At 44.3% G+C, this 26,221-nt stretch overlaps 1 protein-coding gene across 1 annotated transcript; it reads left to right on the plus strand.

Moving 5' to 3' along the window:
• Positions 1-1,926: 1,926 nt before the first annotated feature.
• C4H15orf61 (chromosome 4 C15orf61 homolog) lies at positions 1,927-25,332 on the plus strand. Its single transcript, XM_069766411.1, has 3 exons — positions 1,927-1,986; positions 24,256-24,594; positions 25,068-25,332. The coding sequence occupies exons 2-3, from the start codon at positions 24,258-24,260 to the stop codon at positions 25,193-25,195; spliced, it is 465 nt and encodes a 154-aa protein (XP_069622512.1). The 5' UTR covers positions 1,927-1,986; positions 24,256-24,257; the 3' UTR covers positions 25,196-25,332.
• Positions 25,333-26,221: the final 889 nt, after the last annotated feature.

The raw sequence follows: 26,221 nt of genomic DNA on the forward strand, positions 1-26,221 counted from the left end.
GCACACGTTGCGGATTAGCCTCAGGAATTGTTTGTGCAGATTCTGTATCTCTTGGCAAAAAACGCAGGTGCGGATTTGACACTTTTTTTTGTGCGGATTTGCTACATTTTTTACCCCTGCGGATTTCTATAATGGAATGGGTACAAAAACGCTGCAGATCCGCCCAAAAGAAGTGACATGCTGCTTCTTTAAGGGTATGTGTCCACGTTCAGGATTGCATCAGGATTTGGTCAGGATTTTTCCTCAGTATTTGTAGCCAAAACCAGGAGTGGAACAATTAGCGGAAAAGTATAATAGAAACATGTGCACCACTTCTGCATTTATCACCCACTCCTGGTTTTGGCTACAAATACTGATGGAAAATCCTGACCAAATCCTGATGCAATCCTGAAAGTGGACACATACCCTTATAGGCTATGTGCACACATCAGGATTTTGTGCAGAAATTTCCTGAACAAAACCGGACTTTTTCTGCAGGAAATCTGCATGCGCTTTTCGCACATTTTACTCGCGTTTTTTGTGCGGATTTTTTTTTCCCGGAGCTTCAAAATGCAATAAATAGCGGGAAATCCACAAAAAAATCGGCAAAATTAATGATCATCCTGCGTATTTTTCCTCGATACGTTTTTATTGCGGAAAAAACGCAACATGTGCACAAAAATTGCAGAATGCATTAAAAATGATGGGATGCTTAATGTATGCGTTTAAGTGGCAGGAAACCGCTGAAAAAACGCGAAACATCCCGAACGTGTGCACATACCCTTAATCCGCAGCGTTTCCGCACGGAATTTTCTGCACCATTAGCACAGCATTTTTTTCTCCTTTTGATTTACATTGTACTGTAATCTGGATCCGCAGGAAATCCGCAACGTGTGCACATACCTTTAGGAATGATTTTTATTCACACCAACCTAACATCGTAATTCTAGTGTTGTCCGATTTTCACAGAATGGATAAGGTGGAGAAACTTTTTTTTTCTCCATCTCCCAGAAAATCGTATCCCACGCCGCTCCCTCTCTGATCAGATTGTAATTGGCATAATTGGATTTTCTTGGATGGAGAGAAAACTGTTGTCTGCACCTGCCCTCACAATGATGGCGATCTCACAAACACTGCCCAGGCCGACAGTCACAGCAGAGCAGAAGGTGCGGGTCATCACAGAAATGAGGAAAACCACCGGCAAGAGATGTGATGTGACGGTGCCCAGATCTGCAAATCATCGCTTCAACAGGACGGTAACTAGGGCACAAAATCCTTCTTTTAGGCTACGTTCACACTTGCGTTGTGTGTTGCGTCGGCGACGCAACGCACAACGCATGCAAAACGCATGCAAAAACGCATTGTTTTGTGACGCATGCGTCCATTTTTGGCCAATTTTGGACGAAAAAAAAAATGCAACTTGCTGCGTCCTCTGCGCCCTGACGCTTGCGCCAAAAAAGACGCATGCTTCACAAAACACAAGACAACGCATGTCCATGCGCCCCCATGTTAAATATAGGGACGCATGACGCATGCGTCGCCGCGGTTGCGCCCGACGCACCGCAAATGTGAACGTAGCCTTAGCCATGAAACGTGTGCGGTTCGGACCGGAGCGTTCAGCTGCATAGAAATAAATGCAGCCACACGCTCCGCTCCTGAGTGCCGGCGGCAGTGCCGGGTATTGATGTGCAAGTGTGACCCCGGCCTTAGTGGACACTCAGCTACGGCTCGGTTTTATCACAGGACAAAAAGACAAATCTAATATCCTACAACAGGGACCCAAAGATGGCATAAGAATAGAACAACTTCTATAACTCCATCTTCACAGTCTACTCTGCACTGTGTAACTGTGTGCCTACAGGAGCAGAGAGCAGACGCCACACACAGATCTGACCACACTGCGCAGGCTCAGAGCACACACACAGGAGCTAGAACTTGCAGTCATGTGACCGCTCACATGACCATGACGTCAGAGGGCATTCAGCTGCTTCTGCTGTGATGAGGCAGGTGAGCTGCTGCTCGGTAGTGACTGGCGGAGGGATACTGGGAGGTCACCTGTGCTGGAAGACCCTCAATATATGTGTGGGGGGCAGATATAGGCGCCTGAGCTCCCCGCTACTGATAGTAACACCGAGTCCCCAGTGTTAGCAGGGCGCTGTGATAATGGGAGATACATGTGTGGAATGGATTACTGCTGTTTCAAGCAATGTGCTGTGTGTGGTATAAAATGTGTGCACAATTTATAGCGTAATATACATTAATGGACCTTAAAGGGAACCTGTCTGTAACTTTTACCTCCTCTACCCCCAAATATATATATACTAGACTAGATGGTGGCCCGATTCTAACGCATCGGGTATTCTAGAATATGCATGTCCACGTAGTATATTGCCCAGCCACGTAGTGTATTGCCCAGTCACGTAGTATATTGCCCAGCCACGTAGTATATTGCCCAGCCACGTAGTATATTGCCCAGCCACGTAGTATATTGCCCAGCCACGTAGTATATTGCCCAGCCCACGTAGTATATTGCCCAGCAACGTAGTATATTGCCCAGCCACGTAGTATATTGCCCAGTCATGTAGTATATTGCTCAGTCATGTAGTATATTGCCCAGCCACGTAGTATATTGCCCAGTCATGTAGTATATTGCTCAGTCATGTAGTATATTGCCCAGCCACGTAGTATATTGCCCAGCCCACGTAGTATATTGCCCAGTCATGTAGTACATTGCCCAGCCACGTAGTACATTGCCCAGTCATGTAGTACATTGCCCAGCCACGTAGTATATTGCCCAGCCACGTAGTATATTGCCCAGCCATGTAGTATATTGCCCAGCCACGTAGTATATTGCCCAGCCACGTAGTATATTGCCCAGTCATGTAGTATATTGCTCAGTCACATAGTATATTGCCCAGCCACGTAGTATATTGCCCAGCTACGTAGTATATTGCCCAGCCACGTAGTATATTGCCCAGTCACGTAGTATATTGCCCAGCGACGTAGTATATTGCCCAGCTACGCAGCATCAATAGTAAAAAGTTGGTCACACAGGGTTAAAGCTCCCAGGCTTTCTAGGCAAGTTCCCACGATCTATAAACAGCCAGCAGAGGGCGCCTCACCGCAAATGAAGCTAAATATAGCTCATTGATCTATATTTAGACTCATTCCCCGGGGTTTTGCAGCGAGGAGCAGCCTGCATTAGCAAAGCTCCTTGCTGCAAAATGTTTTAACCCCTTCAGAAGGATTTACATCGTTGGACGTTACAGATCTGCGGAGGGTAAGTATATTGTTGGTTTATTATGTTTTTTCTTTCACAGAACGAGGGTCTTCAGTGATTGGATTGGGCGTAGAATAAAATACTCCAACAACCATTGTTTTTATTTCATTAAAATAATTTTAAATAATGTGTTTGTGTTTTATTTAACCCTTTCATTCAATTGGATTAATAATGGATAGGTGTCATAATTGACGCCTCTCCATTATTAATTAGGCTTAATGTCACCTTACAATAGCAAGGTGGCATTAACCCTTCATTACCCCATATCCCACCGCTACACGGGAATGGGAAGAGAGTGGCCAAGTGCCAGAATAGGCGCATCTTCCAGATGTGCCTTTTCTGGGGTGGCTGGGGACAGATATTTTTAGCCAGGGGGGGGCCAATAACCATGGACCCTCTCCAGGCTATTAATATCTGCCCTCAGTCACTGGCTTTACTACTCTGGCGGAGAAAATTGCGCGGGAGCCCACGCCAATTTTTTCCGCCATTTAACCCTTTATTTTAAGAGCTAGAACGGCCAAATTTTGCAGATACACACTACTGACATTAGTAGTGTGGAATCTGCAAAAAAAAATGGAGAGAAGACATGGTTTACTGTATGTAACTTACTGTATGTAAACCATGTCTCAAATCATGTCGGGTTTTAGGAAGGAGAAAGAAAAAGCCGGTAATTGAATTACCGGCTTTCAAGCTGTATAGCGCTGGAATAAATATTAATATATATACATATATGTGTCTAATGACATATATATATATATATATATATATATATATATATATATATATAGACAGTATATATATATATTTTTTTCTTTTTGGGACACATGGATCATTTCTATAGCGGTATGTTGGTTTTGCAAGCCTGCGAGAAAACCACGCAGTACGGATGCCATACGGATTACATACGGAGGATGCCATGCGCAAAAAACGCTGACACACCCTGCCTACGGAGGAGCTACGGACCACTATTTTCGGGACATTTCAGCGTATTACGGCCGTAATATACGGACCGTATTTTCATACGCTGAGTGTGAAGCCGGCCTTACAGTCCAATAGCCCCTCATAATGACTGCCACTGACCTGTCAGGGGAGGATGCTGCTGGCTGGGAAATAGAGCACAAGGCCGAGACGCTGTAAGTGCATCATCACGCCTCAGTGCACTTCCAAACACAGCTTTAACCCCTTTACCCCCAAGGGTGGTTTGCACGTTACTGACCGGGCCAATTTTTACAATTCTGACTACTGTCCCTTTATGAGGTTATAACTCTGGAACGCTTCAATGGATCCCGGTGATTCTGACATTGTTTTCTCGTGACATATTGTACTTCATGATAGTGGTAACATTTCTTTGATATTACCTGCGTTTATTTGTGAAAAAAATGGAAATTTGGCGAAAATTTTGCAATTTTCCAACTTAGAATTTTTATGCCCTTAAAGGGACACTGTCACCTGAATTTGGAGGGAACAATCTTCAGCCATGGAGGCGGGGTTTTGTGGTTTTTCATTCACCCTTTCCTTACCCGCTGGCTGCATGCTGGCTGCAATATTGGATTGAAGTTCATTCTCTGTCCTCCATAGTACATGCCTGCACAAGGCAAGATTGCACCTTGTGCAGGCATGTACTATGGAGGACAGAGAATGAACTTCAATCCAATTTTGCAGCCAGCATGCAGCCAGCGGGTAAGGAAAGGGTGAATGAAAAACCACAAAACCCCGCCTCCATGGCTGAAGATGGTTCCCTCCAAATTCAGGTGACAGTGTCCCTTTAAATCACAGAGATATGTCACACAAAATACTTAATAAGTAACATTTCCCACATTACTACTTTACATCAGCACAGTTTTGGAAACAAAATTTTTTTTTGTTAGGGAGTTATAAGGGTTAAAAGTTGACCAGCAATTTCATTTTTACAACACCATTTTTTTTTAGGGACCACGTCACATTTGAAGTCATTTTGAGGGGTCTATATGATAGAAAATACCCAAGTGTGACACCATTCTACAAACAGCACCCCTCAAGGTGCTCAAAACCACATTCAAGAAGTTTTGTTAACCCTTCAGGTGTTTCACAGGAATTTTTGGAATGTTTAAAAAAAAAATGAACATTTAATTTTTTTTTCACAAAAAATTTACTTCAGCTCCAATTTGTTTTATTTTACCAAGGGTAACAGGAGAAAATGGACCCCAAAAGTTGTTGTACAACTTGTCCTGAGTACCCGGATACCCCATATGTGGGGGTAAACCACTGTTTGGGCACATGGCAGAGCTCGGAAGGGAAGGAGCGCTATTTGACTTTTCAATGCAAAATTGGCTGGAATTGAGATGGGACATCATGTTGCTTTGGAGAGCCACTGATGTGCCTAAACATTGAAACCCCCCATGAGTGAAACCATTTTGGAAAGTAGACCCCCTAAGGAATTTATCTAAATGTGTGGTGAGCACTTTGACCCACCAAGTGCTTCACAGAAGTTTATAATGTAGAGCCGTAAAAATAAAAAATATTTTCTCACACAAAAGAAATTTTCACCCCCAATTTTTTTTCCCCAAGGTTACCAGAAGAAATTGTACCCCAGAAATTGTTCAATTTGTCCTGAGTACGCTGATACCCCATATGTGGGGGTAAACCACTGTCTAGGTGCATGGCAGGGCTCGGAAGGGAATGAGCGCCGTTTGACTTTTCAATGCAAAATTGGCTGGAATTGAGATGGGACGCCATGTTGCGTTTGGAGAACCCCTGATGTGCCTAAGCATTGAAACCCCTCACAAGTGACACCATTTTGGAAAGTAGACCCCCTAAGGATCTTATCTAGATGTGTTGTAAGAGCCGTGAAAATAAAAAATCTTTTTTTTTCCACAAAAATTATATTTTAGCCCCCAGCTTTGTATTTTCCCAAGGGTAACAGGAGAAATTGGTCCCCAAAAGTTATTGTTCAATTTGTCCTGAGTACGCTGATACCCCATATGTGGGGAGGAACCACCGTTTGGGTGCATGGCAGAGCTCGGAAGGGAAGGAGCGCTACTTGGAATGAAGACTTAGATGGATTGGTCTGCGGGCGTCACGTTGCATTTGCAGAGCCCCTGATGTACCTAAACAGTAGAAACCCCCCACAAGTGACCCCATTTTGGAACCTAGACCCCCCAAGGAACTTATCTAGATGTGTTGTGTGAACTTTGAACCCCCAAGTATTTCACTACAGTTTATAATGCAGAGCCGTGAAAATAAAAAATCTTTTTTGTCCCACAAAACATGTTTTTTTAGCCCCCCAAATTGAAATTTTCCCAAAGGTAACAAGAGAAATTGGACCCCAGAAGTTGTTGTCCAATGTGTCCTTAGTACGCTGATACCAGATATGTTGGGGTAAACCCCTGTTTGGGCGCATGGGAGAGCTCGGAAGGGAAGGAGCACGGTTTTACTTTTTCAACGCAGAATTGGCTGGAATTGGGATCGGACGCCATGTCGTGTTTGGAGAGCCCTGATGTGCCTAAACAGTGGAAACCCCCCAATTATAACTGAAACCCTAACCCAACCACAACCCTAACCCCAACCACACCCCTAACTCCAACCACACCCCTAACTCCAACACACCCCTAACCCTAATCCCAACCATAACCCTAACCACACCCCTAACCTTGACACACCCCTAACCCTAACAAAAAAAGCAGATGGCCGACAGCACATTAGATATGTGGATGTACGTCCTAGTTCCACTGGACCCCCATGGAAAGTGTACATACCAAGTAAACAATGAAGGACAGCATCCAATCCAGGTGAAAGTGTTCAAAAACGGATTCCTTTATTTGCCAAAGTGCAACGTTTCAACCCACATGGGTCTTTTTCAAGCTTTCACCTAGATTGGATGCTGTTCTTCATTGTTTACTTGGTATGTACACCCCTAACCCTAATCCCAACCGTAAATGTAATCCTGACCCTAGCCCCAACCCTAACCCTAGCCCCAACCCTAATGGGAAAATGGAAATAAACACATTTTTTAATTTTTTTTATTTTTCCCTAACTAAGGGGGTGATGAAGGGGGTTTTGATTAACTTTAATAGCGGGGTTTTTAGCGGCTTTTTATGATTGGCAGCTGTCACACATTAATAGACGCTTTTTATTGCAAAAAAAATTTTTTTGCGTTACCACATTTCCTAGAGCTATAATTTTTCCATATTTTGGTCCACAGAGTCATGTGAGGTCTTGTTTTTTGTGGGATGAGTTGAAGTTTTTATTGGTAACATTTTCGGGCATGTGACATTTTTTGATCACTTTTTATTCCGATTTTTGTGAGGCAGTATGACCAAAAACCAGCCATTCATGAATTTCTTTTTTTTGGGGGGGGGGTTTATATCGTTCCGCGTTTGGTAAAATGGATAAAGCAGTTTTATTCTTCGGGTCAGTACGATTACAGCGATACCTCATTCATATCATTTTTTTATGTTTTGGCGCTTTTATACGATAAAAACTATTTTATAGAGAAAAAATAATTATTTTTGCATCGCTTTATTCTGAGGACTAGAACTTTTTATTCTTTCACTGATGACATTGTATGGTGGCTCGTTTTTTGCAGGACAAGATGACGTTTTCAGCGGTATTTATATCTGTCTTTCTGATCGCGTGCTATTCCACTTTTTGTTCGGCGGTATGATAATAAAGGGTTGTTTTTTGCCTCTTTTTTTATGGTGTTCACTGAAGGGGTTAACTAGTGGGACAGTTTTATAGGTTGGGTCGTTACGGACGCGGCGATACTAAATATGTGTACTTTTATTGTTTTGTTTTTTTTATTTAGATAAAGGAATGTATTTATGGGAACAATATATATATATATATTTTTTTTTTTACACATCTGAATATTTTTTTTTTTACTTTATAACATTGCTCCGGGGGGGAAGCATCATGTTATAGTGACAGATCGCTGATCTGACACTTTGCATAGCACTGTGTCAAATCAGCGATCTGACATGCAGGGCTGCAGGCTTACCAGCGCTTGCTCTGAGCAGGCACTTAGTAAGCCACCTCACTGCAGGACCCGGATGTAGCCCCGCGGCCATTTTGGATCCGGGGCCTGCAGGGAGGAGACGCTCGGTACAAGGTGGGCACATCGCCTTGTACCGAGGGTCTCGGGGAAGCCCGAAGGGAGCCCCCTCCCTGTGCGATGCTTCCCTATGACCCCAGAACGCTGGATCATGTTTGATCGCAGTGTGCCGGGGGCGGTTCGTGACCGCTCCTGGCACATAGTGCCAGATGTCAGCTGCGATAGTCAGCTGACGATCTGCCGTGTTCCCCCCGTGAGTTGAGTGCGGCCGATCACTATGGCACACAGTACGTCACATGTCAGAAAGGGGTTAAAAAAAAAAGTGATTTCTCTCCTGGAGCAAATCTTTGAGCAATTTTTTTTTATTTCACTGCTGCAGTGGTGCCACTAATCAAAGTTCCCAGCCTTTAGTATTATACTCACCAGCTGCCGTCTTCTGCGATCATCTTCTGCAGTTTGTGACCTGCAGGATCGCGTCAGTGTTTGCTAGGCAGCGGAGCTCAAAATAAGTCTGAGACCAGAATGAGCCTCTTATAAACTTACACTGAGAACTTGTGGCCGTTACCTCTGACTTCCGGTCAGTCAGTAGCTGCAGTCACAATATGGTGGAGCGGGACCAGAATGGTGCTGAGGAAGAACAGAAGACGGTGGCTGGTACTTGGGGTAGGGAACATGCAATAGTGATACCACTCCAGCGGTCAAATAAAAAAACTGAGCGGTACTTTAAGGATCATAAAAGGATCAGCTTATCTTTTACTGGGCTGCATGTTCATTATTTGTTTCGGGAGGGTAATCTCACAGGTTGCTTCTGAACCTGTGGCTCCACCAGTGCTTGCTCTTTAATCACTTGCTTTTATTATGTGACATCCCCAGATCTGTTATGTACAGGTGCTTCTCGCAAAATTAGAATATCATCAAAAAGTTAATTTATTTCAGTTCTTCAATACAAAAAGCGACTCTCATATATTAGATAGTCATTACAAACAGAGTGATCTATTTCAAGTGTTTATTTCTGTTAATGTTGATGATTATGGCTTACAGCCAATGAAAACCCGAAAGTCATTATCTCAGTAAATTAGAATAATTAACGAAAAACACCTGCAAATAATAATAATAATCTTTATTTTTATATAGCGCTAACATATTCCGCAGCGCTTTACAGTTTTGCACACATTATCACCACTGTCCCCGATGGGGCTCACAATCTAGAATCCCTATCAGTATGTCTTTGGAATACTGGAATACTGGAATACTGCAAAGGCTTCCTAAGTGTTAAAAAAGGTCCCTTTTGGCCGGTTTCACATATCCGTTTTTTTCCAGGAGCGGAAAAAACGGTACTGGAGATATCCGTGTCTGTGTGCAATACTTGCGGCACACGTGTGGCAACCGTGTGCCACCCATGTGCCGCATCAGTACCACACGGACGGCCGCTGGGGAAGTAGCGCTACATTAAGTGTTGTTCACTGGCGGCGGGTGCTGAAGACCGCTCTCATCATTCTCCCCTGCTCTGCTGGTGGGAACTTTTGCGACTGTTACTCCCATCATCCGACACCTGCTGCCGCTAATAACAGTGACAGCAGGAGCAGATGATGGGGTATTCTTCACCCGCCTCCAGCGCTAGAACTAAATGAATTAATGAAAAACCCGACGTGCGTTCCCCCCTATTTTTGATAACAAGCCAGGCAAAACTCAGAGCTGTCAGCTTCAGCAAGGCTAGTTATCAAGAATAGAGGGGTCCCCACTCTGTTTTATTTTAATAATTTAAAAAAAACGCGTTGGGTCCCCCCATTTTTGACAACCAGCCTTGCTAAAGCTGACAGCTGGGGTCTTGCATTCTCAGGCTGGTAAGGGACCATTGATATAGGCCCCCCAGCCTAAAAATAGCAGCCTGCAGTTGCACAGAAAAGTCTCATCTATTAAATGCGCCAATTCTGGCGCTTTGCCTGGCTCTTCACAGTTGCCCTGTAGCGGTGGTAAGTGGTGTTCATATTTGTGGGGTTGATGTCACCTTTGTATAGTCAGGTGACATCAAGCCCACAGCATAGTAACGGAGAGGCATCTATAAGACACCTCTCCATTACTAATCCTATAGTTGTATGGTAAATAAAGACAACCAGAATAAAGTACTTTATTAGAAATAAGACTAAACACAGATTTCCTTTTTAATTTTAAAATAACAAACACAGTTATACTCACCTAACGCCTAAGTTCACCGAAGCCCTCATTCTCCTGTAATAAAACTAAAATAAAAATAACAGTATACCATACCTGTAAGTCGTTTTGTCCCACGCTGTCCATGTCTATCCGTGTCTGGGGGATAATTATTTTTCAACCTGGATGGTGCCAAGATGCGACCGTCCAGGCTCAGAACCACTGGTGAATGAGATGTTGCGAGCGCAGCATCAGTGACGTCACTGAGGCTGCGTTCCCAGCCAGGCTGAACTGCGGTGACCTCAGGACCGGGGAAAAATGACAGTGATGGTCATTGATGCTGCGCTCACTGGTGAATGATATGCCCACTCCGGGATTTTCATTAATTTAGTTCTAAGCCAATACCTGGTTTACAAACAACAGTATCACTGTGCTTGATTGGCCAGCAAACTCACCTATAGAGAATCTATGGAGTATTGTAAAGGGGAAGATGAGAGACACCAGACCCAACAATGCAGACGAGCTGAAGGCTGCAATCAAAGCAACCTGGGCTTCTATAACACCTCAGCAGTGCCACAGGCTGATCGCCTCCATGCCACGCCGCATTGATGCAGTAATTGATGCAAAGGGAGCCTCGACCAAGTATTGAGTGCATTTACTGAACATACATCTCATTAGGCCAACATATCGGGTTTTAAAATAATTTTTCAAGCTGATGTTAAGTATTCTAATTTACTGAGATAACGACGTTTTAGTTTTCATTGGCTGTTATCCATAATCATCAACATTAAGAGAAATAAATACTTGAAATAGATCACTCTGCTTGTAATGACTCTATATGAGTTTCACTTTTTGTATTGAAGAACTGAAATAAATTAACTTTGATATTCTAATTTAGTGAGACACACCTGTATGTTACCGAATAGGATTAGGAAAGATGTATTTTTTCTAACTAGTAGAAAAGATCGCAGCACTATATGGTCAGATCAAAATAAGTGACTAGAAACTTGTGCAATGTTTCAGCCTGTGAGAAGTCTTTCTTTAGCATGTGCTTATGATATCAATGATCTAGCCTTGGAAAAGGTCTGAAAAATAAGATCGGTAGGAGTCTGAAAGCCGCCACTGCCATGATCAACTGGGAGTATTACTGCTTGCTCACAAATGTCAGTACCGGAGAATTAGGAGCGCGCGTGCTGTACGCTATCACAATTCAGGAATCACTATGTGACTGCATAGTTTGTTCTCAAACCTGGACATGCCCTTTAACCTCTTCATGACCCAGCCTATTTTGACCTTAAAGACCTTGCCGTTTTTTGCAATTCTGACCAGTGTCCCTTTATGAGGTAATAACTCAGGAACGCTTCAACGGATCCTAGCGGTTCTGAGATTGTTTTTTCGTGACATATTGGGCTTCATGATAGTGGTAAGTTTAGGTCAATAAATTCTGCGTTTATTTGTGATAAAAACGGAAATTTGGCGAAAATTTTGAAAATTTCGCAATTTTCACATTTTGAATTTTTATTCTGTTAAACCAGAGAGTTATGTGACACAAAATAGTTAATAAATAACATTTCCCACATGTATACTTTACATCAGCACAATTTTGGAAACAAAATTTTTTTTTGCTAGGAAGTTATAAGGGTTAAAATTTGACCAGCGATTTCTCATTTTTACAACGAAATTTACAAAACCATTTTTTTTAGGGACCACCTCACATTTGAAGTCAGTTTGAGGGGTCTATATGGCTGAAAATACCCAAAAGTGACACCATTCTAAAAACTGCACCCCTCAAGGTACTCAAAACCACATTCAAGAAGTTTATTAACCCTTCAGGTACTTCACAGCAGCAGAAGCAACATGGAAGGAAAAAATGAACATTTAACTTTTTAGTCACAAAAATGATCTTTTAGCAACAATTTTTTTATTTTCCCAATGGTAAAAGGAGAAACTGAACCACGAAAGTTGTTGTCCAATTTGTCCTGAGTACACTGATACCTCACATGTTGGGGTAAACCACTGTTTGGGCGCACGACAGGGCTTGGAAGGGAAGGAGCGCCATTTGACTTTTTGAATGAAAAATTGGCTCCACTCTTTAGCGGACACCATGTCACGTTTGGAGAGCCCCCGTGTGCCTAAAAATTGGAGCTCCCCCACAAGTGACCCCATTTTGGAAACTAGACGCCCCAAGGAACTTATCTAGATGCATAGTGAGCACTTTGAACCCCCATGTGCTTCACAAATTGATCCGTAAAAATGAAAAAGTACTTTTTTTTCACAAAAAAATTCTTTTAGCCTCAATTTTTTCATTTTCACATGGGCATCAGGATAAAATGGATCCTAAAATTTGTTGGGTAATTTCTCCTGAGTACACCAATACCTCACATGTGGGGGTAAACCACTGTTTGGGCACAAGGTAAGGCTCGGAAGGGAAGGAGCGCCATTTGACTTTTTGAATGGAAAATTAGCTCCAATTGTTAGCGGACACCATGTCGCGTTTGGAGAGCCCCTGTGTGCCTAAACATTGGAGCTCCCCCACAAGTGACCCCATTTTGGAAACTAGACCCCCCAAGGAACTTATCTAGATGCCTAGTGAGCACTTTAAACCCCCAGGTGCTTCACAGAAGTTTATAACGCAGAACCATGAAAATAAAAAATAATTTTCTAATTTTTTAGCCTGGAATTTCCTATTTTGCCAAGGGTAATAGGAGAAATTGGACTCCAAATGTTCTTGTCCAGTTTGTCCTGAGTATGCGGATACCCCATATGTGGGGGTAAACCACTGTTTGGGCGCACAGCAGGGCTCGGAAGGGAAGGCACGCCATTTGGCTTTTTAAATGGAAACTTAGCTCCAATCATTAGCGGACACCATGTCAGGTTTGGAGATCCCCTGTATGCCTAAACATTGGAGATCCCCCACAAATGACCCCATTTTGGAAACTAGACCCCCAAAGGAACTAATCTAGATGTGTGGTGAGGACTTTGAACCCCCAAGTGCTTCACAGAAGTTTATAACGCAGAGCCATGAAAAAAAAAAAAAATTATTTTCTCAAAAATGATCTTTTAGCCTGCAATTTTTTATTTTCCCAAGGGTAACAGGAGAAATTGGACCCCAAAAGTTGTTGTCCAGTTTCTCCTGAGTACGCTGATACCCCATATGTGGGGGTAAACCACTGTTTGGGCACATGCCGGGGCTCGGAAGTGAAGTAGTGACGTTTTGAAATGCAGACTTTGATGGAATGCTCTGCGGGCGTCACGTTGCGTTTGCAGAGCCCCTGATGTGGCTAAACAGTAGAAACCCCCCACAAGTGACCCCATTTTGGAAACTAGACCCCGAAAGGAACTTATGTAGATGTGTGGTGAGCACTTTGAACCCCCAAGTGCTTCACAGAAGTTTACAACGCAGAGCCGTGAAAATAATAAATACGTTTTCTTTCCTCAAAAATAATTATTTAGCCCAGAATTTTTTATTTTCCCAAGGGTTACAGGAGAAATTGGACCCCAAAAGTTGTTGTCCAGTTTCTCCTGAGTACGCTGATACCCCATGTGTGGGGGTAAACCACTGTTTGGGCACACGTCGGGGCTCAGAAGGGAAGTAGTGACTTTTGAAATGCAGACTTTGATGGAATGGTCTGCGGGCGTCACGTTGCGTTTGCAGAGCCCCTGGTGTGCCTAAACAGTAGAAACCCCCCACAAGTAACCCCATTTTAGAAACTAGACCCCCCAAGGAACTTATCTAGATATGTGGTGAGCACTTTGAACCCCCAAGTGCTTCACAGACGTTTACAACGCAGAGCCGTGAAAATAAAAAATCATTTTTCTTTCCTCAAAAATGATGTTTTAGCAAGCATTTTTTTATTTTCACAAGGGTAACAGGAGAAATTGGACCCCAGTAATTGTTGCTCAGTTTATCCTGAGTATGCTGGTACCCCATATGTGGGGGTAAACCACTGCTTGGGCACACGTCGGGGCTCGGAATTGAGGGAGCACCATTTGACTTTTTGAATACAAGATTGGCTGGAATCAATGGTGGCGCCATGTTGCGTTTGGAGACCCCTGATGTGCCTAAACAGTGGAAACCCCTCAATTCTAACTCCAACACTAAGCCCCCCACACCCGTAACCCTAATCCCAACTGTAGCCATAACCCTAATCACAACCCTAACCACAACCCTAACCCTAAGGCTATGTGCCCACGTTGCAGATTCGTGTGAGATTTTTCAGCATCATTTTTGAAAAATCCGCGGGTAAAAGGCACTGCGTTTTACCTGCGGATTTTCCGCGGATTTCCAGTGTTTTTTGTGCGGATTTCATCTGCGGATTCCGCACGGTATTTTCCGCACCATGGGCACAGCGGATTTGGTTTTCCATAGGTTTACTTGGTACTGTAAACCTGATGGAACACTGCTGCGAATCCGCAGCGGCCAATCCGCTGCGGATCCGCAGCCAAATCCGCACCGTGTGCACATGGCCTAATTCTAAAGGTATGTGCACACGCTGCGGAAAACACTGCGGATCCGCAGCAGTTTCCCATGAGTTTACAGTTCAATGTAAACCTATGGGAAACAAAAATCGCTGTACACATGCTGCAGAAAAACTGCACGGAAACGCAGCGGTTTACATTCCGCAGCATGCCTCTTTCTGCGGATTCCGCAGCGGTTTTACAACTGCTCCAATAGAAAACCGCAGTTGTAAAACCTCAGTGAAATGGGCAGAAAAAACATGGTATATCCGCCATAAATCCGCAGCGGTTTAGCACTGCGGATTTATCAAATCCGCAGCGGAAAAATCCGCAGAGGACCAGAATACGTGTGCACATACCAAAACCCTAACCCTAGCTCTAACCCTAGCCCTAACCCTAGCCCTAACCCTAACCCTAGCTCTAACCCTAACCCTAGCCCTAACCCTACCCCTAACCCTACCCCTAGCCCTAACCCTACCCCTAACCCTACCTCTAACCCTAACCCTATTCTAACATTAGTGGAAAAAAAAATTCTATATTTTTTTATTGTCCCTACCTATGGGGGTGACAAAGGGGGGGGTCATTTATCATTTTTTTATTTTGATCACTGGGATAGATTATATCTCAGTGATCAAAATGCACTTTGAACGAATCTGCCGGCCGGCAGATTTGGCGGGCGCACTGCGCATGCGCCCGCCATTTTGGAAGATGGCGGCGCCCAGGGAGAAGACGGACGGACCCCGGCAGGATCGGTAAGTATGATGGGGTGGGGGGGGAGCACGGGGGGGGGGGGTGATCGGAGCATGGGGGGGTGGAACGGAGCACGGGGGGTGGAACGGAGCACGGGGGGGTGGATCGGAGTGCGGGGGGGTGATTGGAGCGCGGGGGGGTGATTGGAGCACGGGGGTGAGCGGACAAGAGCACGGGGGGGAGCGGAGCACAGGACGGAGGGGAGCGGGGCAGTGTACCGGGCAGATCGGAGGGCTGGGGGGGCGATGGGTGGGGTGGGGGCACATTAGTATTTCCAGCCATGGCCGATGATATTGCAGCATCGGCCATGGCTGGATTGTAATATTTCACCCGTTATAATAGGTGAAATATTACAAATCGCTCTGATCACCCCCCCCTGGGCTAAACTACCACTCCCCCTGTCCCTGCAGATCGGGTGAAATGGGAGTTAACCTTTTCACCCGATCTGCAGGGACGCGATCTTTCCATGACGCCACATAGGCGTCATGAGTCGGATTGGCACCGACTTTCATGACGCCTACGTGGCGTCATGGGTCGGGAAGGGGTTAAAGCCTGTTTCAGACTGGTGTATTTCATGGTCCATATGGTGACTGCAAGGCCCGGGCTAATCTCATGTTTCCTGACCCAAACTAGCAGCCTCATAGACTCGTGTGACTGTACGTCCAGGTTGTGAGACATGCAGTCCGTCTGGTTGTATATGAACCATGTTATATGCCAGGCTAATGGGCAGGGAAGCAGATGCCACAGTGATAGTAAAAATGGATGAAAATTGCATCCAGCACACTAGTGATAAACAATACATTTTTTTCTGTATGCAAAAGGCGGACGTCTGCATGAGACTGAAGGGTTGTACTTGCGAATCAGCAGGGCACATGCTTCGCCCGATGCTACCATGTGGATGCAATAGTAATCTTAACAGGTACCATATGTTGCAGAACTAATGGCAGCATTTAGTAAAAACCATTTTGGTTTTGGTGCTATTAAGGAAATCACTGAAAAACCCTGTCATAAACTGCCACCAAAAGAAAAAACCCCGTGTAAATACAACACAAGAGGTCTTGGGAGATAAAACGTTGCATGTGTTTGTGGTAATAAAGGATTCAAGTTTTTAAAATGTCTGTGAAGATGAAGAAACCAAGACGTCGCCTGCCTTGCACTATTCTTAATGTATATGGAACGTCTTATGCTGCTTATTTTTCCTAGTTTTGAGGATGTCTTTCCTAAATGTGAAGAACTTAATTTGCACCTTTTCTTTGTAACATATGATGCCAATATATTTTGACATTTAAAGGGAACCTGTCACCCCCAAAATCGAGGGTGAGCTAAGCCCACCAGCATCAGGGGCTTATCTACAGCATTATGTAATGCTGTAGAAAAGCCACCAATGTATCCTGAAAAATAAGAAAAAGAGGTTACATTATACTCACCCAGGGGTGGTCCTGGTCTGGTCCGATGGGCGTCGCGGTCCAGTCCGGGGCCTCCCATCTTCATATGATGATGTCCTCTTGTCTTCACGCTGCGGCTCCGGCGCAGGCGTACTTTGTCTGCCCTGTTGAGGGCAGAGCAAAGTACTGCAGTGCGCAGGTGCTGGGCCTCTCTGACCTTTCCGGGCGCCTGCGCACTGCTTTACTTTGCTCTGCCCTCAACAGGGCAGACAAAGTACGCCTGCCCAGAGCCGCAACATGAAGACCAGAAGAGGACGTTCTCCTATGAAGATGGGAGGCCCCGGACCGCGACGCCCACCGGATCGGACCACCCCTGAGTGAGTATAATCTAACCTCTTTTTCTCATCTTTTAGGATACATCGGGGGCTTATCTACAGCATTACAGAATGCTGTAGATAAGCTGTTATGATCCGGTGACCTTGGAGCAGCATGAAAACTTTCACTGGAGTAGGTGGTAACTATACTGACCGCAAATCCTGATCTTAACACCGCAACTAGAAGTAGCCGTGGGGTGTGCCTAACAAATCCTAGACACCTCATCACAGCCGGAGGACTAAATACCCCTATAGATAGAAATAGGAATACTACCTTGCCTCAGAGCAGAACCCCAAAGGATAGGCAGCCCCCCACAAATATTGGCTGTGAGTAGGAGAGGAAAGACAAACACAGTCAGAAAACAGGATTTAGCACAAGAGGCCGCTCTAGCTAAAATAGGAAAGGATAGGACAGAGTTCTGTGCGGTCAGTATTAAAACCCTTCCAAAAATATCCACAGCAGATTATACAAAAAAATTCCTCCATCTAACTAAAGACGTGGAACGTATATCTGCAACTCCAGAGACTCCTACACTCAGAGCAGGAATACAATCAAAAAACAAGCACACAGCTTGTGTGCCATAGAAAAAGAAACATACACTTATCTTTGCTGAATTGGCAGCTAAGCAGGAGAAGCCAGACATAAATCCAACACTTCCCAAGAAACATTGACAACTGGCAAGGACTAATGAGTCCTGCAAACCTAAATACCCCAGTCAGAGTTGCAATCAGCAGATACACCTGTCCAGGACTGCAAGCCAGGGACAACTGCATTACCACCTACAACCACCAGAGGGAGCCCAAAAGCAGAATTCACAACATAAGCCCCTGATGCATTTTTGGGACAAAAATGCAGCAAATTGTATGTTTCGAAACCAGCAGCAGACAGATAAGAGTGGATTAGATTGTAAAAAGTGGGAACCCTCCTCCCCAGTAATCTGACAGTTACGGCGGGTACGTGCAGTGCGCAAGAGGTCAGTGTAGGTGCTCCTAAAGCAGAGTATCATGAGGGAGCAGGCCTAACACCAGTATCAGGTGACAACGCCTTATAAAAATCATCAGTAAGTTCTCAAGTAGTATCCTGATAGCAGTTGTCCTTTGCCTACCCATCTACTCCTCTTGGAAGGGCATTTAAAGGGAATCTGTCAGTAGGATTCACCACTTGGCCGTGATATTTTAGGCACACAGGAATGGGAATCTCACACAACCAGTCCATCCGGTTTATTTTTATGCAGCATAAGCCGGGTCATGCACAGTTCGTTATATAAATTTTAACTCTGATACTTCATATACGGCTATAACTCGCAGTTCAGACACTACACACGCCAGTCATCCTCTGACACGTTCTCTTGTGGTGTCCGTGCACCTTATCAACGTCTACTCACATAGCATCATAACATGAGATTGCAGTCTGTAAACACGCTGGTCCTCCTCTGACCAGGCCCCAAAGCCTCACCACGTGCTCTTCACTCTCAACACATAGGCTTTTCCAGGACCTTGCACATGGACCATATAGATCCAAACACTCCTCATGTGACCACACCATGGTCACATTATGTACCTGTAACCCCTCCCCTGGGTGGGAGGTGTGTGTGGTTAGTCAGACCCGCCCAGCTCTCTAACTAACCCTGTAAGCCTCCCTTTCCAACTATACAAATACTTGTGGGACTACAGGTCCCAGAACAACAACATTACTGGCTTACAGCGCAGACTCCCTCTGCGACATACCGGCCATTTACAATAATGCCAGTCACTGTCTCATTATCACTATTACAGTTACGGCTCCATGCGTATCCTGAGGAGCACATACAGCATCCCCTAGCTGTAACAAGGGTCACTGCATCACATCGGGCACGCACTTAAATAAAATGATACCTTAATATCTGTGATCTAATATCTTACTCCAGAGAAACCACATTTTTTCTTGTTATGGAAACGAGCTGTTAAGATCTATGGGCCAGACAGAGATGTCGTTGAGAATCTGCATCCAGAGATTATTTTAAGTGAAAGCAGGTATTACCAGTGACAGACATGTAATGACTGACAGTCCGCTCTCCGGATCTACATGTCTCACACTGGTAACCCATCCATAGATTTTAACAGCACGTTACCATATTAGGGAAAAATGTGGATTTCTCTGGAATAAGGGTACCGTCACACTATACGATTTACCTACGATCACGACCAGCGATATGACCTGGCCGTGATCATAGGTAAATCGTAGTGTGGTCGCTGGGGAGCTGTCACACAGACAGCTCTCCAGCGACCAACGATGCCGAGGTCCCTGGGTAACCAGGGTAAACATCGGGTAACTAAGCGCAGGACCGCGCTTAGTAACCCGATGTTTACCCTGGTTACAAGCGTAAAACTAAAAAAAACAAACAGCACATATTTACATTCTGGTGTCCGTCAGGTCCCTTGCCGTCTGCTTCCCGCATTCACTGACTGCCGGCCGTAAAGTGAAAGTGAAAGCACAGCCGCTGTGCTCTGCTTTCACTTTACGGCCGGCAGTCACAGTGCGGGAAGCAGACGGCAAGGGACCTGACGGATACAAGAATGTAAGTATGTGCTGTTTGTTTTTTTTTAGTTTTACGCTTGTAACCAGGGTAAACATCGGGTTACTAAGCGCGGCCCTGCGCTTAGTAACCCGATGTTTACCCTGGTTACAAGCGAACGCATCGCTGGATCGCATCGCTAGATCGCTAGATCGGTGTCACACACACCGATCTAGCGATGACAGCGGGAGATCCAGCGATGAAAGAAAGTTCTAAACGATCTGCTATGACGTACGATTCTCAGCAGGATCCCTGATCGCTGCTGCGTGTCAGACACAGCGATATCGTAACGATATCGCTGGAACGTCACGAATCGTACCGTCGTAGCGATCGAAATGGTATAGTGTGACGGTACCCTAAGACATCGGATCACAGATATCAATCATTGCATTCAAGTTTCTATGACCTGCAAGTCCATAATATACAAGGGTTGATCCTAATCACAGAATTGTTGTAAAGTGCATTAGTCAGCAGGTGAAAAGCATAACAATAGTGATGTCATGTTGACATCATGGGATCACTGCAGCCAATCACTGGGGTTAGCCATCCTGTCCTGTCTACACCAGCATTACCGCTAATCCCCTTGACCGAGGGCGGCAGCATAGAGCAGGAAACATTGAATCTGTTATCTGGTAGAGATACAACTAGTGGTGAGCAAACATGCTCTGATAAGGTGTTGGCTGTTCATGCTCGTGTTCTAACCAAGTGTCTTCGGCAGGCTCAAATACTATGTTAAAGGCCCCGTAGCTCCATGTCTCGAGGATGTTCGACATCCGTAACATGTGTAGGGGTTGCCTGTTTGTTAGGCAATCCCTGCATGTGTTGCAGGTGTCGAACTGCTGCGGGGACTTGAACATATTATTGGCACACGCCGAAGATACTCAGAAAGCACTCGAGCATGCTCAGATAACACCTTACGTTCACTCATCACTAGATACAACCTTTGTCTGGATCAGCTGGTGGTCTCCAGATCTGAACCCAACAGGTGGAATATCCACTCCATGTTACAAATTCTCACCCACACACTGCAGAGAAAAAAATGGAGCAAGAATTGACCAGCGCTGCGAATTTGAAATCGGTAACACGTCAATTCACGCTGCAGATTTCAAAGTGGATTTAAAGGGATTTTTCGTTTTCGAAAAATCTGCTTCCCCAGGTGCAGTGTGTTGTAAACACAAACTGTGCTTTACTCACCCTTCTCGGTCCAACACTAGCCCAATGTCTCTTGTCTGCAGCGCTGACTTCACGTTGACACTGCTGCACCCAATCTAAGCTCATCGATTGGCTGCAGCGCTGCAGATGACAGCAGACACTGGATATAGTAAAGTAAACTGCTCTGAATCTGGGGAGGGTGAGTAACGCACAGTTTATCTTTTTTATATCAAACTGAAGGAAGGGACTTAAGTTTTCTGAAAACCCCTTTAACACTTTGCAAAGCAAAATCTGAAATGTGTAAAAAATGTACATTATTGCATTGAAAAACTGGAAACTCCACAACAGTCTTGCGTTCACATATCCTTATTACTCCTGATGAAGAGCTGTAGGATCTCGCCTCCTGATAATTAATCCGCTCCGTGTTTATTTACTGCAGTAAAATGGCAGGTGTTGGGATTTATTAATCATAGCCAGGCACAAACAAGGCCGCCCTCACCTCCATAATTAACAGAGCAGGAGCCTTCTCTTTGTGTGCTAATAAAGAGAAGTGGAGACAGTTAGCAACTTTCATGTCTTAACAAAGCCGGCTAATGAGCAGCAAAGGCTTCTTTCTATTATTTCCTGCGCTGTCGGAGCAGCTTATAGCCGGCACTGCTGCAGGCGCTGCACCAGACCCCCAGGATCACTGAGAGGGGACATGCAACCACTAGTGTCCAGAGATAAGGCTGGATCTGCCAGCATCCTGGAACCCCAGATAAGAAAGTTGGGGAGGATGATGATGATATAATGACTAGAAATTAAATATAAATGTTATATTTGGAATCACCTCAATGTCTCACAGTCATTGTCTCCACAGGTGAAGATGGGAGTGATTATCCAAAGGAAGTCTGTAACTCTCAAACCTGAAAATGAACAAATTAGACTATCATATAGAGGACTTAGCCCCTATAAAAATCATATACCGTAGATACTGTAGATTTTATCTTTATCTGAAAATAGTTTTATTGTATATGTAAGTAAGGGGGTGTACCCTGTACCATTCTGCCCCTAAATGACCATCCTCCGCTTCTCCTCCCCTTTAAGGTGAATGACAGCTCCCGCTTTGGAGCGCTGCCTGATCCATGTCCCTCGCCCTTTGTCTTGGCCCCTGCAGTGACAGTATGTGCACGGCGGGGGATTTAGACCAGGCATCGCTCCAAAGTGAGCTGAGGGTGCACCTAGGACTCCTAATATATGTGAAACTGTGTATATACAAAGCAATATTCTACAGCACCAATATGATTTTTATAGCGTCTAAGTTCCCCATATGAATAGTTCAATACCAGTTTTGGGGGTGACGAACCTCTTTTAAGAACACAGCCAATTTTTTGTTTTTGTGCTTGTTTCTCCCCTTGTTCCAAGAGCTATAACTTTTTTTTCTATTGACCTAGTCATATGAGGGCAAGATGTACCGTAGTTTTGAGTGACTTCATTCATTTTACCATATAAAGTAAAACTATGCTGAAATGATAAAAATTTCTGGGGAACATGATTTTCCAGGCCAGTACGAGTATGGCAATTCCCAACCTGTAGTATTCCCAACTAATAGTATTTTAGTAGCTTAAATAATTATATAAAATTCTGAACAAAAATTGTTTTGCTTGGTGTCATTTCTAAGACCTGTAACTTTATAAATTTTTCTGTCCTCGGAGTTGTAGGAGAACTTGTTCAGTGTGTGCTGTAGTTTTATTGATACCATATTGGAGTACATATGACATTTCAATTGCTTTGCATTTTTATAAGTTATACTTAATTATTATTTATCTTATTTTGATAGCGTTTTTATATACATAGTAATACTCAATAAGTTTAATTCCCTTTCCCTTTATTTTATAGTCCCCCAGAGAACTTGAATGTGCAATAATTTAATCACTTGCACTATATCCTGTAATATATCAGTACAGTATTCAGTATATACAGCAAATAATGATATCCTTAGCCTGTTGCTGGGTCTCACAAGAGCATCAAGATGGCCATGGGAGCTTTCAGCAGCCCATTGGCACCAGGCGATCATGTTGTAGTGCACAGGAACAATGTCCGCCAGATTTGTGCCTCTGAAATGGCAAATCCAGAGATTGACAGTAGTCGTTAAACAATAGTAATCGGAGCTAGCTCCAATCAGTGCTATTAAAAACCAGTTCTGACTGTATAACACAGTTGGTACCAGCCCTCCATAGAGTGCGTTCAGCTCTTGAGCCTGCTCCATGCACCTGCACCCATGATGTACTATTATGTCCTGTGGAGGAGAGGTCAAATAGATTTTCTAATACGTATTGATGGCATATCACTAGGATAAGCTATCGTAGGACACCTGCCTAATGAAAGAGCTAAATTGCAACAACAAATAAAAGTTTTTATTCCATTACCCAGTGGTACATTATCTCATTAACTTTGGCAGCGCTGAACCCAACCACCATTTTTCTACCTTTCTTGGTTTTTACAATTGGTGGGATCTGACCTCTTGAGACCTCAATGATTCTGAGACTGGGCGAAAGCTGCAGTTCTGTGCACATCCGGGTAACCAGAGAAAGCTGGGCAGAAAAATCAACAGCAAATAGGACACAGTGCTACACTTGCAATGTATTCCTTTAATTTTCAGGATCAGTGGGACCACAGAGGTTGGACGCCCACTATTGCCTTGTAGCGCTGGGGTGCCATCATCAAATCTGACCAAGGACAACATCTGCGTGGAGTTTGTATGTGGCCCCCATGTTTGTGTGGATGTCCGCTGGGTACTTCCTATTGAAATTGACTATAATGTGTGTTTACTTAGGGAATGTAAATTATCAACCCCATTAGGGACAGGGATTGTATATGGTAGAATTATATGCACATCACCGTGGGATACGTTGGTGCTATATAACAAAAGGGGAACTCTGACCATTATAGAGGCAGTTTAATAAAGTGGTCATCATCTGCTGTTTTTGGCTGGTCAACAAAATGATAAAAAGTTTAAAAGTATTCAAAAATTGAAAAGCTTCTGAGTCCTGTGCATGTCGGTGAATGCTGCGTGTCCTCAGGCTTTGCGATATTTTCCATGTTTTCATTTTTGGCCGGCGGTCTACGAACAAAATATTAACTTTGGCTTTGTGTCTTGCAGACATGCTTTTGGGGAAAAAAGCCCACGACACATTGCTACGCATCCTTCTCTTCCCTGCCGTGTCCTTCAGACATCCTCGTCCTGACTCCTCGGAGGTTCTGACCCAGCACCTTCTCCAGCGGGATCTGCCACATTGGACTTCTTTTTGTGTCAAGTACAGCACAGTTAATAATGACCAGTTTGGCTTATCGAACTTCAACTGGGAGGTGAATGGCAGAAATTACCATATCCTCCGAACGGGCTGTTTCCCATTCATTAAATATCACTGTTCCCGTGCTGCCCCCCAGGACCTGCATCTTCACAACCACTTCTTTACCATGCTAAAAGCTATAAATCTAGGTAAGTGATGGAGAGATGCTGTAATTACACCCCACACACTCCATCCTGCCTCCCACCCAAGGCTTATTAAATATTTAGCTTTATAAAGGCCATCAATTGTCTTTTCAAACAGAATATGTGGAGCGTGGCTTCCTGTGGCTGCTTATCCATATGGCTGGGATTAATTACTTTGCTTTATTATCGCAGCTTATTAAAATCTCCCTTGCTGCCGTTGGTTAGAACAGCCCATTATGTTAGCGGGTTATTATGGGTTTCATATTAATCGCATTATTATCTCTCTGGCTGCCTTTCATTAGTAAAGCTGCAGAATGCTTCTAACATAAATAAATAAAATAAAGTTGCCCCTTCATTGCTAGCACAATAATGGGGAAGCGTGAGATGACGGGATGAGAATGCAGAGCAGTGCATGGTAGGTAATGACCGTGCCGCTTTCTACCCTCCACTCTTTGATTGGTTCTGTGTCCGCTCGGCAGGGATCCCCACTCTGATGTACGGCCTGGGATCGTGGCTGTTTGCCCGAGTCACTGAGACTGTTCCTACCAGCCGTGGACCGGTGACCATCTACTTTCTCATCAAGGAGGACAAAGATGCCATGTTCTGACACCAGGACAATCCTGAGTTGACTTTGTTCCACCAGTTCTCTCTCATTTTTTTTTTTCAAAGTCATAACCTCTGTTGTTAATGTTGCCTGCTGGCGACCCTGTGAGTATGTTCTCCGATTCTGGTTGTATACCTTGGATGTTTTATATAATGTATTACTGACAAATGTACCATGTAAATTTGCACTGGCAGAGGGGATTACATGAAGCCAAGTATTAAGCTTAGAATTCATGATTTCATGCGTATACATGGCTCTTGTAAATCTACCCTTTATCTCCACATGGTGCACACTGCCATGCTCTTAGATTTGCAAATATGAACTTTTGAGTGACCCTGTGGTCCACATGTATAAAAAGGAAGGGTGACCCAAAACTCAGATTCCGGCTCTTTATTTTCTAAGGTGGGATGGAAATAAAACAAGTGATTGATTAGCAACTACGGTATATATAGCTGCACAGATTTTCTCTTAAAGGGACTCTCAGCACAGAATGACTGTTCAGAACAAGTGCAGGCGCTCAGTGCTTCACAGCGCGGCCAGTCATGTTGCTACACCTTCCCACCTGCTTGGTTTCCATCTATTTACACCCTCCTCTGGCCCTATGAAGCCAGAGCTGTCAATCAAAAAAGGGGGATAGAGATAGATGGAAAACAATCAGGTGGGAGTTGTATATAAATGATTGGCCGCGCCGTGCAGTACTGCGTGGTGGGACTTAGTTTGACCATTCGTTCTGAGCTGACGGAGTCCCTTTAAATGTGTCTGGTTGATGAAAATCAAGCTGATATCATAGAAGGCTAGGAGTCTTGACAGCTTTGGCCATGCAAAATGTCAATCACAAGGTTTCATTGCATCATCACACATGATAATTATGAATGTGGTCGTGTTCCTACACACAGTGTGATGCTCTTGTGTCACCACCGTTGCAAAAATTACAACCAGTTGGATTTTTGGTTGCAGATTCAAATTGGCCATTCCAGCTCAGATATTAATGACTGCAACAACCCACAGTAAGAGGGTTTTTTTTACCCG

Source organism: Ranitomeya imitator, chromosome 4 (assembly GCF_032444005.1).
Source record: "Ranitomeya imitator isolate aRanImi1 chromosome 4, aRanImi1.pri, whole genome shotgun sequence".
Classification (NCBI taxonomy): Eukaryota; Metazoa; Chordata; class Amphibia; order Anura; family Dendrobatidae; genus Ranitomeya; species Ranitomeya imitator.

Coding starts and splice junctions, on each gene's coding strand:
- C4H15orf61 (XM_069766411.1), top strand. CDS start 24,258: ATGCTTTTGGGGAAAAAAGCCCACGACACATTGCTACGCATCCTTCTC. Junction 24,595..25,067: donor GCTAAAAGCTATAAATCTAG/GTAAGTGATGGA, acceptor TCCGCTCGGCAG/GGATCCCCACTCTGATGTAC.